Genomic DNA, 13,914 nt, shown 5'->3' with positions numbered 1-13,914 from the left:
GACTGGTGCTCACTGGTCCAACGTCCTCTTTTCAGATTAAAGTACGATCTGCTTTTCATTTGGAAATCAAGGTCCCAGAGTCTGGAGGACGAGTGAAGAGGTGCAGTGTGAAGTATTCACAGTTGGAGATGATTTGACATCTGCTGGTACTGGTCCACAGTCACTGCAGCCATCCACCACTTCACATAGCTGTCTGCTTTATGAAGATGATGATTTCCTTTTCCAGCAGGACTCAGAACCTGCCAACAAAGTCAGAGCTACCACTAACTGGCCAGTCAATTCCCCTAACCTGCACAATTGTACAGTATTGTCAGGAGGAAGATGACAAACACCCAACAATACAGACAAGTTGACGGCTGCTATCAAAGCAAACTCATCTTCAGTAAAGGCAAAAACAGTTCCACAGGCTGATCGGCTCCATGCCACACTGCAATGACGCACTTATTTGTTCTGGAGGAACCTGTAAAGTACATAATTGATCATATTTATATGAATCTGGAGAGTTTCTCTTTTTGAATTCAATTACAAAAACAGATCTCTGTGAGATTGATCTGTGATCCTTTCCAGCTACATGCAAACCAACAAGTCTTGATTGTAGGTCTGATATCAGCAGCCTTGTGTCACTTTCCATCATCTGTGTATGTTTAGCGGGTGCGTTTGATAAAGACATGACGGATCACGACTGTTAAATCACTCTGAAGATAGTAGCAGATAGTTCACCTACTTTTCCTACGTGGTTTCATGAAGCTGAAAAAGTATTTTGTTCATTATTACTTTGATGGATGCTCATACTGTCGGTACTTTGCAGTTATCTATAATCTCTAAATCTAATCTAAAATGTATTCTTCCTCCTTGCTTGTTGGAGTTTCACTTTATTTTTCTGAATGAAGAGGCAGTCTGTGATAATTGACAGTGGTTTTTGAAAATATTCAAACCCCCATGTGGCCATATTGCCCTTAGTAGTGAGTCAGTTTCTCATGCAGTGCTTCCTGAGGGCTCGATGGTAACATACATTCATCAGTGGTTTTCTGAAAAGGGTTTGTATTTACTGTATGTGCAGTTTTAAAAGCTTAACTTAACTTGTATATTCGACATCACAACACAGTTTGTATGTTAGTCGTGGACTAACTTGCTCCTTTCTTCATTGTATGTATTAACCTGTAAAGCTGTTAAACAGATGTTGCGATGACATCTCTCTCAGCTGCACTTTCTAAGTTTAAAAATAAACCTTGAAACCCAGATATTAATAACTTAGATGTAGTGCACTCTAGTTAGTTCCTCTAAGAGGCCCTGACAATTAGTGCAGGCCTCATCAGCAGTCGCGTGTATTTGAGCTATCTAACATATAACTTTCATCATGAAACTCTAGGTCCTATAATCATGTTTGCAGACGTGTCTTTATGTTTGATGCTGTATGTAAGGTCATACGAAGTGGCCGCTTGCTCACCTGGACAAGTTGCAGCTGCATGTGCGTAGGGAGTGGCAAACACACTATGTACAAGCCCATTTAAGAGTTGCTGTGTGTATTTCAAGATGAACCAGAGAACAGAAAGAGAGGCAGACTCATGCACTTTTTACTGCATGTTCCTCCTTACGTGCTGAACTGTAAATGCACAGGAAGTTCAGTTCACACCTCACTGACTTCAGTTAAGAACGTCAACGTTAATGCTGTTTATCACAGTCTTGATCTTAACGCTGTACTTGAACACCAAAGAAAAGACTTCAACTTTGGTTATTGTGTATGAGCTTCGTCTTTTTAAGCCTTCTGTGCAAGACGTGTGTTTACAAAAGCAATTTAAAAAATGTGTCCAACCTCAGGTATGTTTTGCAGCAGGTATTTTAATTAGGGGAACTGGATGATGATCACATGCTTTCAGTACAATACAATGATTAAACTTAGAAAAGATGATTAAAGATCCTTTGCTACAGGAAACAAATTTCCGCTGAACAGTAAATGCCTGCCTACTCAAGGTTTTCTCATACGTAAATTTCCCCACCTTACCTCTTATCATCCCAAAGATCAGTTATATGTTCTCACTGAGTTGTGGCTAAAGAGTTGAAAGCAATGAGGGTTTACCTCGCAGCATTTTGCTTTGATCAGAGCCTTTGGTGTTCTCTTAGTTTTACGTTAAATACTCATCTGCTGGGCGAAAGAATTGTTTATCTTTTCTACAATAAAGTGACTTTAATTTTTTGTTTACTGTGTCATATAGTGCATGATTAATATATGCATGTGCACAATAAAACTAGCATAGAATTCAATTTTTTGTTAACAGGGTCATAAAAGTTGAACAATGTGCAGAACATCACATTCAATATCACAATATGCTTCTGAAAAGTATTAAAATCTACTACAATATAACATATTTCTTTGTATGTATGCTGTTGTTTTGATCTAAGCAGCAACAGGTTGTGAAGCAGAATAACATTAAGTAGTTAAACCTTTACACTGCTGTTGTTTTGTGCTCACTTCCCCTGATGTAGAGTAACGCTGTCAAGTCCACGCAATGTGGTACAAAGTGCTGCACGTAGTCTTCACCCAGAGAAGATCATCTGCTAAATCTACATGTAAACTGTCAATATAATAGTTTCATGATGGGATCAGACTACGAGTTAACAGTCCGTGGTTGTAGTAAAATATTTACCATTCAAATCTGCATTGTGTAATACTTTGCACTCATTCCAGCCAGTTGAGGCATATCTCTATCAAGAGAAAGTATTTAACACACTGTGAAACTAACAGTACCCTCCAGTGGACAATCTCTGTGATGAAAAGAGAGCAGCAGCAGCAGCAAAGTCATTCAAGCTTGTCCTTTTACAGCATGCAGTCAGAAGCAGTAACATTATACTAAATATGAGTTATAATACATTAAACCTTTGAATCATTTCCTTTAAAATAATTTAGGACTAATAAAGTCACATTCTGTCTGTAAGCAAACGAAATGTTGGTTCCGATGGCTCAGTAACAGTTCTTCTTTAAAATCTTTTTGGCAGCTTTGTGAGACAACGTCTTTACCATGTTCACTATTTTGGTTTAGCAAAGTAGCATGCTGACATTTATTAATACTAAACACAGCTGAGCTTGATGAGACAGTCAGACGTTCTGCAGGTTTAAAATAGTCCGAGTATCAACACAGTTATTACATTTTCACCTTTCACACAGGACAGGTGACTCCTGCGACATAACACTGGCTGGACGACACTTGTGTCAAGCAGCTTCAGCATTTCAAAGTTGCCCTGAAGCTTGAAAGCAGAGTTTCCAGTAGAAGACATTAGTCTGGAAAACATCAAGTGGGAAAGGAGTGAGTCATGCAGCTTGGACCACTGAGAGCTGTTTAAATAATAATGACAAAACACACTGCTGCAGCCTTTTAGGTTTTTAATTAAGTGCTGTCTCCCAGGGTCTCCAACTGAAACAGGTGTCATAGATTTATTGAAAGTGTAATTCAGCAGCTAGATGGCCTCACAAAGTTCAGTATTATCAGTGGATATAGGTAAAAATACATTTTAAACCAGAGGAAAAGACCAATTACAACATCTAACATCCCTAAATCTCAGTTCGTCATGTGTTCAGAAACAGAAATAACATTATAATGGAAATAGAAAGTGTAGAGATGCTAACAGTCGATTCTACATCATAATAAAACAACCATCATTTAATTTATTATATTTTACTACGAATCTGCAAAAAGTTACTAGTAACTAATGTTGTAAAATAAACACAGTGGAGATAAAAGTTCAATTCATTCTGATGTTACAGCAAAAAGAAATACTGCATAAACTACAGCTACCTCAAAGTAGTAAAGTATGTGAGTACGTGTTTGCACTTAATGCTTCAACTTGAGTATATTTTTGGGCAAATACTTTTTATTTGAGTGCTGAGTTCTTGCACTTCTACTATCTCTGCATCATGTCTGGAATGATACACTGGATCGGTCTGAAATATTTTCCCAGACTATCAGACTGTAAATGCTAAATCAAGAAGTGACTGGGTTTAATAAGTCAACACTCAACAGTCAGCGCACCATGACATAATGTGATGTATGGTGTTTGTAAAAGGAAGCAGCTGTTTAGTTTCATTATTATTGAGTCTTTACTACAATACGAACTTCTTTAAGGTCAGCAAACCGTTCAACGACTGGCCACCCTGTCTGTCACTCTCCCGACTTATCCTGCCCCCCTATCCAGTGGAAACTACACCCTTACTTGATGCATCAACAAGGTGACTGGATTAATTTGATTGGAAATCGTGAGCAAACACAAGCATCTAGAAAGATGCTCTCTGGGTGTAGCCGCTAATATCACACATGGGTGTAGCCTGTACCAACAAAAGTTAATAATGACACATTGACAGGCGGCTTGAGATCCTCCCGTGACTAAACTCTTCTTGTTTACAGTTTGGTTAGAAGACAGATGACAGCTACTAATTATCCTGACTGTAATTTCTCATGCATGTCATGAGAAAGAGAGAAAAACAATTAGTCTGATATGAATATTGAAACTAAACTTGGTGGTTGTGCGTCCTTCTCTCTCTTCTTTATGAGCCATTAATGAAGGCTTAGCCTTGTTTACTATTAGGGCCCTGCAGACTGAGCTTAGAGTTTGATTTATATAGTTAGTTTAATTAAAATGAGACTAATTCCTGTCATTAAATATAATATCCTGTTTGTAATTTCTAGTAATTGCATATATTTGTGAAAGTGGGCCCTCTAGTGGGCCAAAGTTCAGACACATACTTTCTGATGGTGTGCCTGGGAGCTCGAACATGCTAATGCAAAGCAGTTATTGTTCAGGGATGAGTTCCAAATTCATAACCAAAGGAAGGAGAAACAACACTAGGGCTAAACATCATCATCACAAAAGACATGACTCCACACAAACAGGCTGACACAGGCAGCATTAAAGGGCATCTTACAAGTAGAAACAGGAAGACGGAACAGCTTTGGAAGCTAATAATGGTTTAATGTGTAACTGACACAAGTGCAGATATGTTTTAAAATACAATACTATGCAAATGCATTAAGCACTTCAGTTGTCTAGATTTCTATCCATCAGGCCTGATTGGTCCTGAATTCATTCTGCTGCCAGATGCATTAAGAACTATCTTCTTTCAGGTGGAGGAGGTGGTGGAGCTGTTTCCATCATAAATATGTTCACACCACCACAGTGGATTTAAAATGAAGCAGTCAACATGTGCTTAAAGTGATAATATAATACATTTGATGTCCAAAAGACAAACTAACATAACCATTGGTTCAACTTTTCCAGGGCGGCTCTCTTTTTACTTTTACCACCTTCACTTCTCCTTTTTACCTTCAGGAAGTGAAATACATGCTCAACTGGATCCAGGTGATTAACTTGCAGAGAATTCCACTTCTTTGCCTGAAAAAGGTGTTGGATGCAGCTTTTACATTAAACTTCAGGTCTGTTTGAACACATGACGTCTTTCGGCTCATCTGTTTGTCTTAGTGGAGCGATGTGTCCTCTGTTGACCTTCCTGGGGGGTTCACTTGTCTCCAATTTAAAAGGGTTTATGGGGATATTTTTTAGTCTAGAACATACTAGAAGCCTCTTGAGAATTGTATGTTTACATTAGTTATACTGAACTCTAACCTTTAACTAAAATTAGTTTGACTTTAGCGAATCCAACTTTAAAGTGATGCTTTATTCAGAATCCAGTTACAGTAGGTTTTGGATTTATGGTTCCCTGACATCACTCTCAGTAACTTGATGTTTCTTCCTCCTGTGTGACTGTGATAACTGTTTATTTGCTTTGGCAGCAGCACACATCTCATTGGTCCGCCCTCGCCTGCGGTGGGCGGGCTGGGTTTTGGGCACCAGGCTCTACTTGTGCGTCCTGCAGACGGTGACAGCATGGACTCTGCTGCCGGGGCTGCACTCAAGAGGCAACTTTTAACTGGAGCAAAGCCCACAGCCTGACTCGGAGACAAACGGGCTCAGTAAACGTTTTAATCGCTGACTTTCGACGACGTCGTGACTTTTTGGTTTTACTCCGTCAGAAAGTGGCGAACATGCGCGCACCGGGTTGGACAGGTGCGCTGACAGGTTAATTAATGGCAACGTCCCGTGTTGGAAAGCGGTGATATTCGTCAACAAGAATGGAGCAGAAACAGCTCCTGTCGTCTGGAAGTCGGTCGTCGTCGGGTTCACAAACCTTATCCGAGAGCGAGGAAATCAAATCTATACTGGACACGAAAGTTTGTGGAGGTCAGAGTCACGACTCGGAGTCTGAGAGCGTCACCGAGGTGGAGGGAGAGAGAGACACAGAGGAGGCAAAAGGGGACGAAGAAGACGAAGACGAAAAGGTAAACACACAAAACAAAAAGCACCTGAACGCGTCGGAGACGGCTGAGCGTGACGCGCACAGGTAAACAGGTGAGTGTGAGGTGTCTCCACAGCTCAGCTGAGTCCTGCTGTCACTTCATCATCTGGCTCCTGCACACGTCGTGACCTCAGTGAGCATGACTTCATCCACTGCATTTACAGATCCTACTCACCAGTCCTCAGCAGACACAGTAACTGACTCTTAACTGTGACCAGTCAGACAGTTGAAGGCAGAACAAACAGAGAGAGCAGCTGTTTTTAAATCCCCATGAAAACCTATTTAACATCAACACTAACTACATCCTGACTGTTTCAGCCAAGATTAGTTTGAGCTACATGAAAACCAATAACTGACAAATCCAAATCTTATAATTTTATGCAAATTAACACATTTGCTTTGTGTTTTTCCCAAAGAGCCGCAGCGTATGTTGTGTCTCGGCTGCCTTGCTTTGGAGGCAACGATAGATTCATAAGAGTCTAATTAGATTTTTGTGTCTGGCTTGGACGTGGTGATGACACACGAGAGGCACAAACTCAGCCTACTGTCAACAAAACGTTAGAGGAGAGTGCACTTAATGTGGCGTTACATCAGGAACCAGATGGAGAAAGTGAGGAAGATAAAAGTCATGTCTCAGCCTTTTAGTTGAACTAACACTTTTCATGCACGCTGCTGCCGACTGGTTCGACTGGCTTGGATGAGCACAATGCGGCCTAGTGGGTTCCAAAGGTGTGTTTGAGACACTTGTCTGACATAAAGCTTCTTTAAGTCATATATCATGTAGCATGACTTCAGGCTGTAGGTGTGATCCCTTATGAACATAATATAGGAAATTCAGGAAATTGTGCAACATTTTCTGTTGCGCCACACGTTTTGCATAATAATCTCACAGATGCAATACCCCAGGACTGCACAGCCATAGATAAATAACAGCTTTGTCAGAGACGCTGGAAGTGCAGCTACACAGACCTGCAGACAGGCCCCACGTTGCATTTCCTGGGAGGATATTGCCATAACAATAAACCAAACATCGAATAGAAATCATTTAAAGAATAGTCTTTGCTTTGTTTCTCCAGCTGCGACTTAAATCACTCTTTGTAGCCATAACAGAGTCAACATGCACCAGAATCCAGGGGATGTTGACGCTCCTGGGGTGGCGTCATGTTTGCTAATCGCGGTGCTTAATTAATTTCGCTTGGCTGAATAACAGTTTGACGATACTTGACCCCAACTGAGGTGAGGTATCGCTTACAAGGAGCGATGTATGTCCCAGCAAGTGCCTCACCAAAACCAAACCAGATATAAACGGGCTTTAAAAGCGGGTTTGCCCTGAATGTAAACCAGTGTATGTATTAGATAAACCCTTTGACCTTTTCATCCCTTTTGAAATGCTGTTAAAACCTGACGGCTTCTCTCGCATTGGCCAACAGAAGAGATTTCACCCGCTGGATATAACACCCCAGAGCAGGTCAGATGACTTCCACTGGTGTTATTGTGGTGGTAATCGGGGAACCCTGACCTTTGACTTATACCATGCTGCTGTGCAGTTAAATAAGGAAACTCACATGACATTAACCCTCCAAGCCTCCCAGCTTGCTGTAGCTCCGTGCAGGAGCAACATACTCACCACGGTGGTGCTTCATGGTGTTTTTCCACAGTGTTTTCTGATGCCTATCTTCACAGAATCTCAGTGTCAGTGCATCTTCAGACACCTAAATCAGTCCAGTATTGTGGGCAGTGACAGAGAACACTATCTACAGTGAGGTTGAGATTATCCCACGCATGATCCTTTCTTTTATGCACCAGATAAAAGAAATGGATAAAACAAATGGGTTGGATACAGCTCCAGTTTATGAACAGATCCAAAAACACACAGGATCTGAGCTGCTACTGTCAATTACAAGTTACAAAAGATCAGGAGTGACAGCAGCAGTTTCACCTGCTTTTCATTGTGTAAATATATCAGCAGTGACATGTGTTTGGCTTGCTGTAGATCAGCATCACAGAATGTTGCATGGTCTGTTTTACAGGCCTCTCCTCAGAAACCAGCTCTTTAAGATGTTACAGTGACGATGAACGATAAGGGGAAATAACCAAAAAGCTATTTATATTAAAATTGTTATTGAATATGTGAATTTTTAATAGTTACAAATTCAAGATCAAATTGGATGTCGCCATCATGGAAACTGCTCTTTTATGTATAACACGCACACACAAGCTCAATATTAAGCCATTCAGTTCTTAATGTTTTTAGTTAATGCTCTCCACTTCTCTCTCCCACTCGTTGCCCTACTCCTTCTCCATCCCACACACACTCACACACACTCAGCTACAGTATCACTCAGTCGCTGCAGACTTCAGTGATCCTCCAGTCGACCGGCGTCCTCCTTCGCTTCACATTAGCTTGTTCGTCAGCCGTTTGCTTCAGGACATTTTCAGGACAGCTAACAGCTCCACAGCAGAAGTTGTGTGTGTCTCTCTCACTTGTTCTTTAGGTTTCACCTGACGCTCACAGGGAGTCTGTACTGTTGAATAAACATTTTAATTGCAGTCTTGAGGTTTAAAATAGTGTTATATTGCGATTTCAATTAGAAAAGAGTGAACTCAACATTGTTCTCAGGAGCTGGAACCAAAAAAGTCTGAGAGTCATGAGAATCATGTGCTCCTTGTCTTTATGAACCCTTATATCCCCTCATTAGAATTATTCTTTGCATATTATAGTAGAGTATTAAAAATGCTAGTTACCATTTCCAATGTTTTGTTTTTTTATTGCTTTTTACTTTCTAGGCTTTTTAAGGTAGTTCATAGAGAGGTAGACGGGAAACATGGAGAGTGAGAGGGACGTGCAGCAAAGGCCCCCAGTTGGACTAAAACTAGATACGTTGGTGGGATGTGGCATGTGCACAAACTATTGTGCGTCCAATGCGATCCCGGTGTTGCTCTCATTGTTACTGCTGCAGTAACAAATGCATTTTCAGTATTTCATATCTAAACATTGGAAGCATTAAGATAAGTAAATATTGGAACTGTATGGGCAGGTGACTTTGAAATGAAAAACCTTTCCTTGAGCAAGCACTCATTGAGCGACATTGAAGAGAAACATGCTCCCTTTAACGGAAGAACCAGGCTCAGGGCGGTCGGCCATTTGCCTCGACCGGTTGGGGTGAGTGAAAAGTAGAAAGACAAGAGGATAGTAAACATTAACAGGGAACAGACAGGACACTGGCAGGGAAAATGCCAGCAGCTTCATTCAGCCTCCTCCCATGATGAGGACTGAGGGGGCAAGAGAGAGGGACAGTATTAATGCTGTGATCTCATCAGCAGGACTATACGGGCCACACCACAATACTGGACTTATTAGGTAGTTGCCAGTGAAACCCACCCACCAATCAAGTACTGCTAACACGTATGAATCACAGCCACTAATTGAATGTTAAGTTTTAATTTAAAAAACCTACAGAGTGGGAGAGAATAGTACTTACTGTGAGGCTGACAATTCACACCTGCTTCACACCATGATTGGTCAGCCGTGTGAAAACGAGAACAGAGCCAAGGACTGAACTTCTCTCTGGATCTAATATATACACAGTTTTTTATCTTATTCAGTTATTTGTTTCGAATTTTTTTCGAATGCAACACTGTGACTGTCTTCTGCAGCGACTGTCTGAAAATCTGCTGTTGTTCACGTGTTTAAGCAGCTTCACGCCTAAGTAGCAAAATACATGATGTTGCGCACGGCCATGTCTCTATTATGTGTTTTTAGTAAGAACAATACATCAAACAACAGTGAAAATAAAAGCGTGAAATGAGAGAACAGAATTATCAGCTCAATCTGCAGCGGCCCACGGCTTTGTTTTGCTATCAGATGCTTGTTCACTCTCACCACTCTCAGTACTTTTTGCAGCTGCAGCGGGCAAAAAAAAAAAAACCCTACCTGCTTAAAAGAACATACAAATATTGGATTTGTCAGGTGGACACAAGCACGACTCCAGCTGAATGACAGTGTTGCTTCACGACGGCTGGATGTGTGCAAATAAGCAGCTACAGACTGGCCTCAAAGAATTGAGCTGACTGATATTTCATATTCAAACCGTGTTTAAATATGACTGCATGCTATGAAAGAGCTTAATAATGATTATACCAGGGTTTTTGAATTCAATCTGTGGTGAGTTTAAGGTTTATTTGCTTCTGACCCCCCTTTCTCATACGTTATTCTCTTTCATGACATTGAATTTATTACAGTAACCATTCATCTTTATCCATCGCATAGCAGGCAGCTGTTGTCAACTGATTTAACTCAATATTTGCACATGCCTGCGTATTACACTGAATAATGTACCGTATGGAGCGGTTAAGTCATTTACGACCGAATTGCACCAGCCAAATAACAAATGACTTCCCTAAAGCCAAATCAATAATTTCAGAAGGCTGTAAAAAGACAGACGACCCATATACATGGGTAAAATAAATACAGAAACGGCCCAGTCTTTCCCAGCACGTCCCTGTAGGACACTCCTTTAAATGTGGACTAACCATGTGTGACACATTAACAGGAGGATTAAATGAACTAAAAAGCCTGGTTGAAATTGAGCTGCTCTGTTTAGTGCGACACTTATTTCCTGAAAGACATGTTAATTTGATTTGGCTTTTGCAGAGAGATTTGTTTTTAACTCATGTCTTTATGATGGTGAAGTTGTGTTTATGAATTGGATGGAGTCTTACACAGTCTCAGTATCGCCATAAGCGTTCTCTTTTTGCAACGAAAAAATAAAAAATAACCCTGATTATTACATTAAAGGTATCACTGTTGGACTTAAATCTCTTTCACGTTGTTTTATTGTGGACATATTATCCCCATACAAAAACTCCAGTGCTTTAACATCAGACTATTTGATTCTGTTCTAAAGTGCCTTACTCAAGAACGTAAACAGTTTCAGGGGTTAATGTGGCCACTGATCGTCCCTGTGTTTGTTCCTCTTATGTAATGGGTAAACTGGAGCCTGACTGAGAAATAATTGAATTGTTTTTCAGCATTTTGACTGAGCATTTTCCTTCAGTGCAGTCAGTGTTGTCAGCTGTGCTGCTCTGTAACAAGTGTATTAGCCTGTTGTCGACCAACAGCAAGTCCTCATTCTTTATTCAGCCATCAATCTCATCACTTTAAAAACCCATAAATGAGTTTAGAAGAATGTTCCTGAGAGTTTCATGATGCTCAGAATACATTCAAACATTTTATGAGGCCCTTTTAGTAGTTTTGGGACAAAAATAGACAAATAAAATCTTACTTGCTGCAGGTTGAGGCATTTAATTGGATGTAGTAGTAAAATATACAGGAACTTAAAGATTTGCCTGCTGTTAATGACTCAGTTGATGATTTGTGATCCTGTTTCAGTGGGTATTCCTTATTCTAAACAGCTGATTCTCCACCGTCCTCCTAATATCCGTCTCAGTCGGAGATAATCCTTTGTCGCCGAGTTGGTTTATTCTTCAAGGGCAACTGTCATGCATTGCATTCGTGGTTGCTTATATATCAATATTTGCTTCTGTTTGACAATGTTTAACTCTCTTCCCGTGCAGTGGGTCTGACCCTGTGGTGAGCCCCTAAATAAACAGTCATTTATTTAAGCATGCGGCCAGTCCAGGTGATTAGAGGGACAGTGTATGAGGCTAAGAGGATTAATGCAATCTGGTTAGGACTCTTTTCACTCCTACGGTGCAGCGCGGCTTTCTAGGGTCCATCTTTGATTTTTGACTCTTCTTTTCTGTCATTTGCATGCATGCACCTCTGGGTTTAGTCAGCACCGTTTGTGATGACTGAGCATTTGAAGTGATACAGGAGCTTTAGTTTGTTTGGTACCTAAACACAATGTCTCTAGGTCGGAATTCAACGCTAGGTCACTCGGAGGGAAGCAAGGTAAGAAACTCCAACATTTGAACTTGAAGTTCCTGTAAAATATTTTGTTAGTGTGTTAGCGTTTAGTTGGACTGGACAGATGATCGTGTTTGTATTGATATCGCAGTTTAACAGAGCTGCCTTCTAATATAATTTATATTGTATTTTTTATTGTTTAAAAGAGGTTATTAAGGTGAACATATGGCAAAGCTGAAGCTTTCTGTAAAACAACCACCAATCTAGTGGTCATGCTGTCACACTCTTTAGAGAACTGCTGTGGTTGCTCATCTTATTTGTTTTTCATGGTCGAAATCCCAGATGTACATCATGGCCAAAATGTAAATAGTTGTTTCCTGGCCAAAGGCCTTTCTGTCCACCAGGGACCACATGTATAAAGCTCTGTGCACATAAAGACACACGTACGCCTCGTTCTGCTTTATAAATCTTAATCATTGTGGAAATGAGAACTCTTACATAGGCTCATTTCACTCCCACAATTCACCACGATTCAGTGATTGATAAAGTTCAAACACACTTACACAGTTTGCATATTAATATTTGTCCCTTCTTCAGCAGGCCTGTCAATGTGAAGAAGGGAAGGGAGGTTTTACAGACGTCTGTGTCCATCTGTAGCTCCTGATTTATCTCCTGTAATGTTAAACCACCATCGCTTTAATATCTCATCATTAATAATCATGTGAAAGGTGACTGAATAATGACTAAAAGCACTCAGGTTGAAGCAAAAAAAGTCCATAAGTCCAAGTTCATAAAGAGTTATTCACAATTGAACCTTTAAATGTGGATTTGATTAAAGTACATAGACTTTAACAATCAAGATTATTGAAGAAAAATGGTGGTTCGATGTATTTATACTTAAAATTGTGGAGAAAACATGGTTAATTGTACGAAACTGCAGGAGAAAAACAACATTTTCCAACTTTAGGTCACGTCAACACAGGAAACTGAATTCCCCTGTGAGAGCACACAGAGTTAAACTACTCAAAACCTAAGATTTTCTTTAGAGAAGGAAGGAAAGTGTCAGTGGACAGAGAAAAACCAAGCGTTTATCGCATGACTGAAATGTGGAGTGGCCAGTGGAGAGTTTCGGGTGATTTCGATTTGGACCATGAGACTTTAAAGTGCACACAAGATCGTCTGTGGAGAGACCAGGACGAGGGAGTTTCAGCCTAGATTGGATTTTGGGGAGAGTTGAAGAAGATGTTTGGTAAGAAGGTTGGTGAGAACATGTTGTTTTATCAATCTTCTAGCTGACATTAATTTGAGTAGGACAGACTACTGCATATCTGCACTAAGACTACATGAAGTGTGCTAGGACACAATGTCATCACACCACAGGTCAACCTCACACCACAAGTTAGCATAGGTGCCTAAAAATGCATGACTGAAATAAAAAAAAAATGAAAGGAGGTGAAGTACAGACTCAAAATGCAAAACTCAGTCGTCATTATAAAGCACTGAATGTTTTCTTTTTACTAATCATTTGTATGTATTACTTTAAATCTTCAATGTTCCTCACAAGTTGAGTTTTGCAGTTCCAGACTGTTATGACTATGACTAAAACTAACCTGAAAGTACCTGTGAATTAACACTGCAGCACAGTAGAGACTGAAATTGAATTGCCAAGATATTTCACTGTGTTAGACAGCAGCCACGCTGG

General features: G+C 40.3%; 1 protein-coding gene across 1 annotated transcript in view; it reads left to right on the top strand.

Moving 5' to 3' along the window:
- Positions 1 to 5,866: 5,866 nt before the first annotated feature.
- Positions 5,867 to 13,914, top strand: part of mast4 (microtubule associated serine/threonine kinase family member 4) — a 72,669-nt gene continuing 64,621 nt past the window's right edge. The window contains 1 exon segment of the mRNA XM_026353851.1: positions 5,867 to 6,326. Within this exon segment, the coding sequence (XP_026209636.1) occupies positions 6,120 to 6,326 (207 nt within the window). The 5' untranslated portion in view covers positions 5,867 to 6,119.

This window comes from Anabas testudineus, chromosome 12, assembly GCF_900324465.2.
Source record: "Anabas testudineus chromosome 12, fAnaTes1.2, whole genome shotgun sequence".
Taxonomy (NCBI): Eukaryota; Metazoa; Chordata; class Actinopteri; order Anabantiformes; family Anabantidae; genus Anabas; species Anabas testudineus.
Note: the sequence above shows the minus strand (reverse complement) of the source record. Positions and strands in the feature narration are given on the sequence as shown.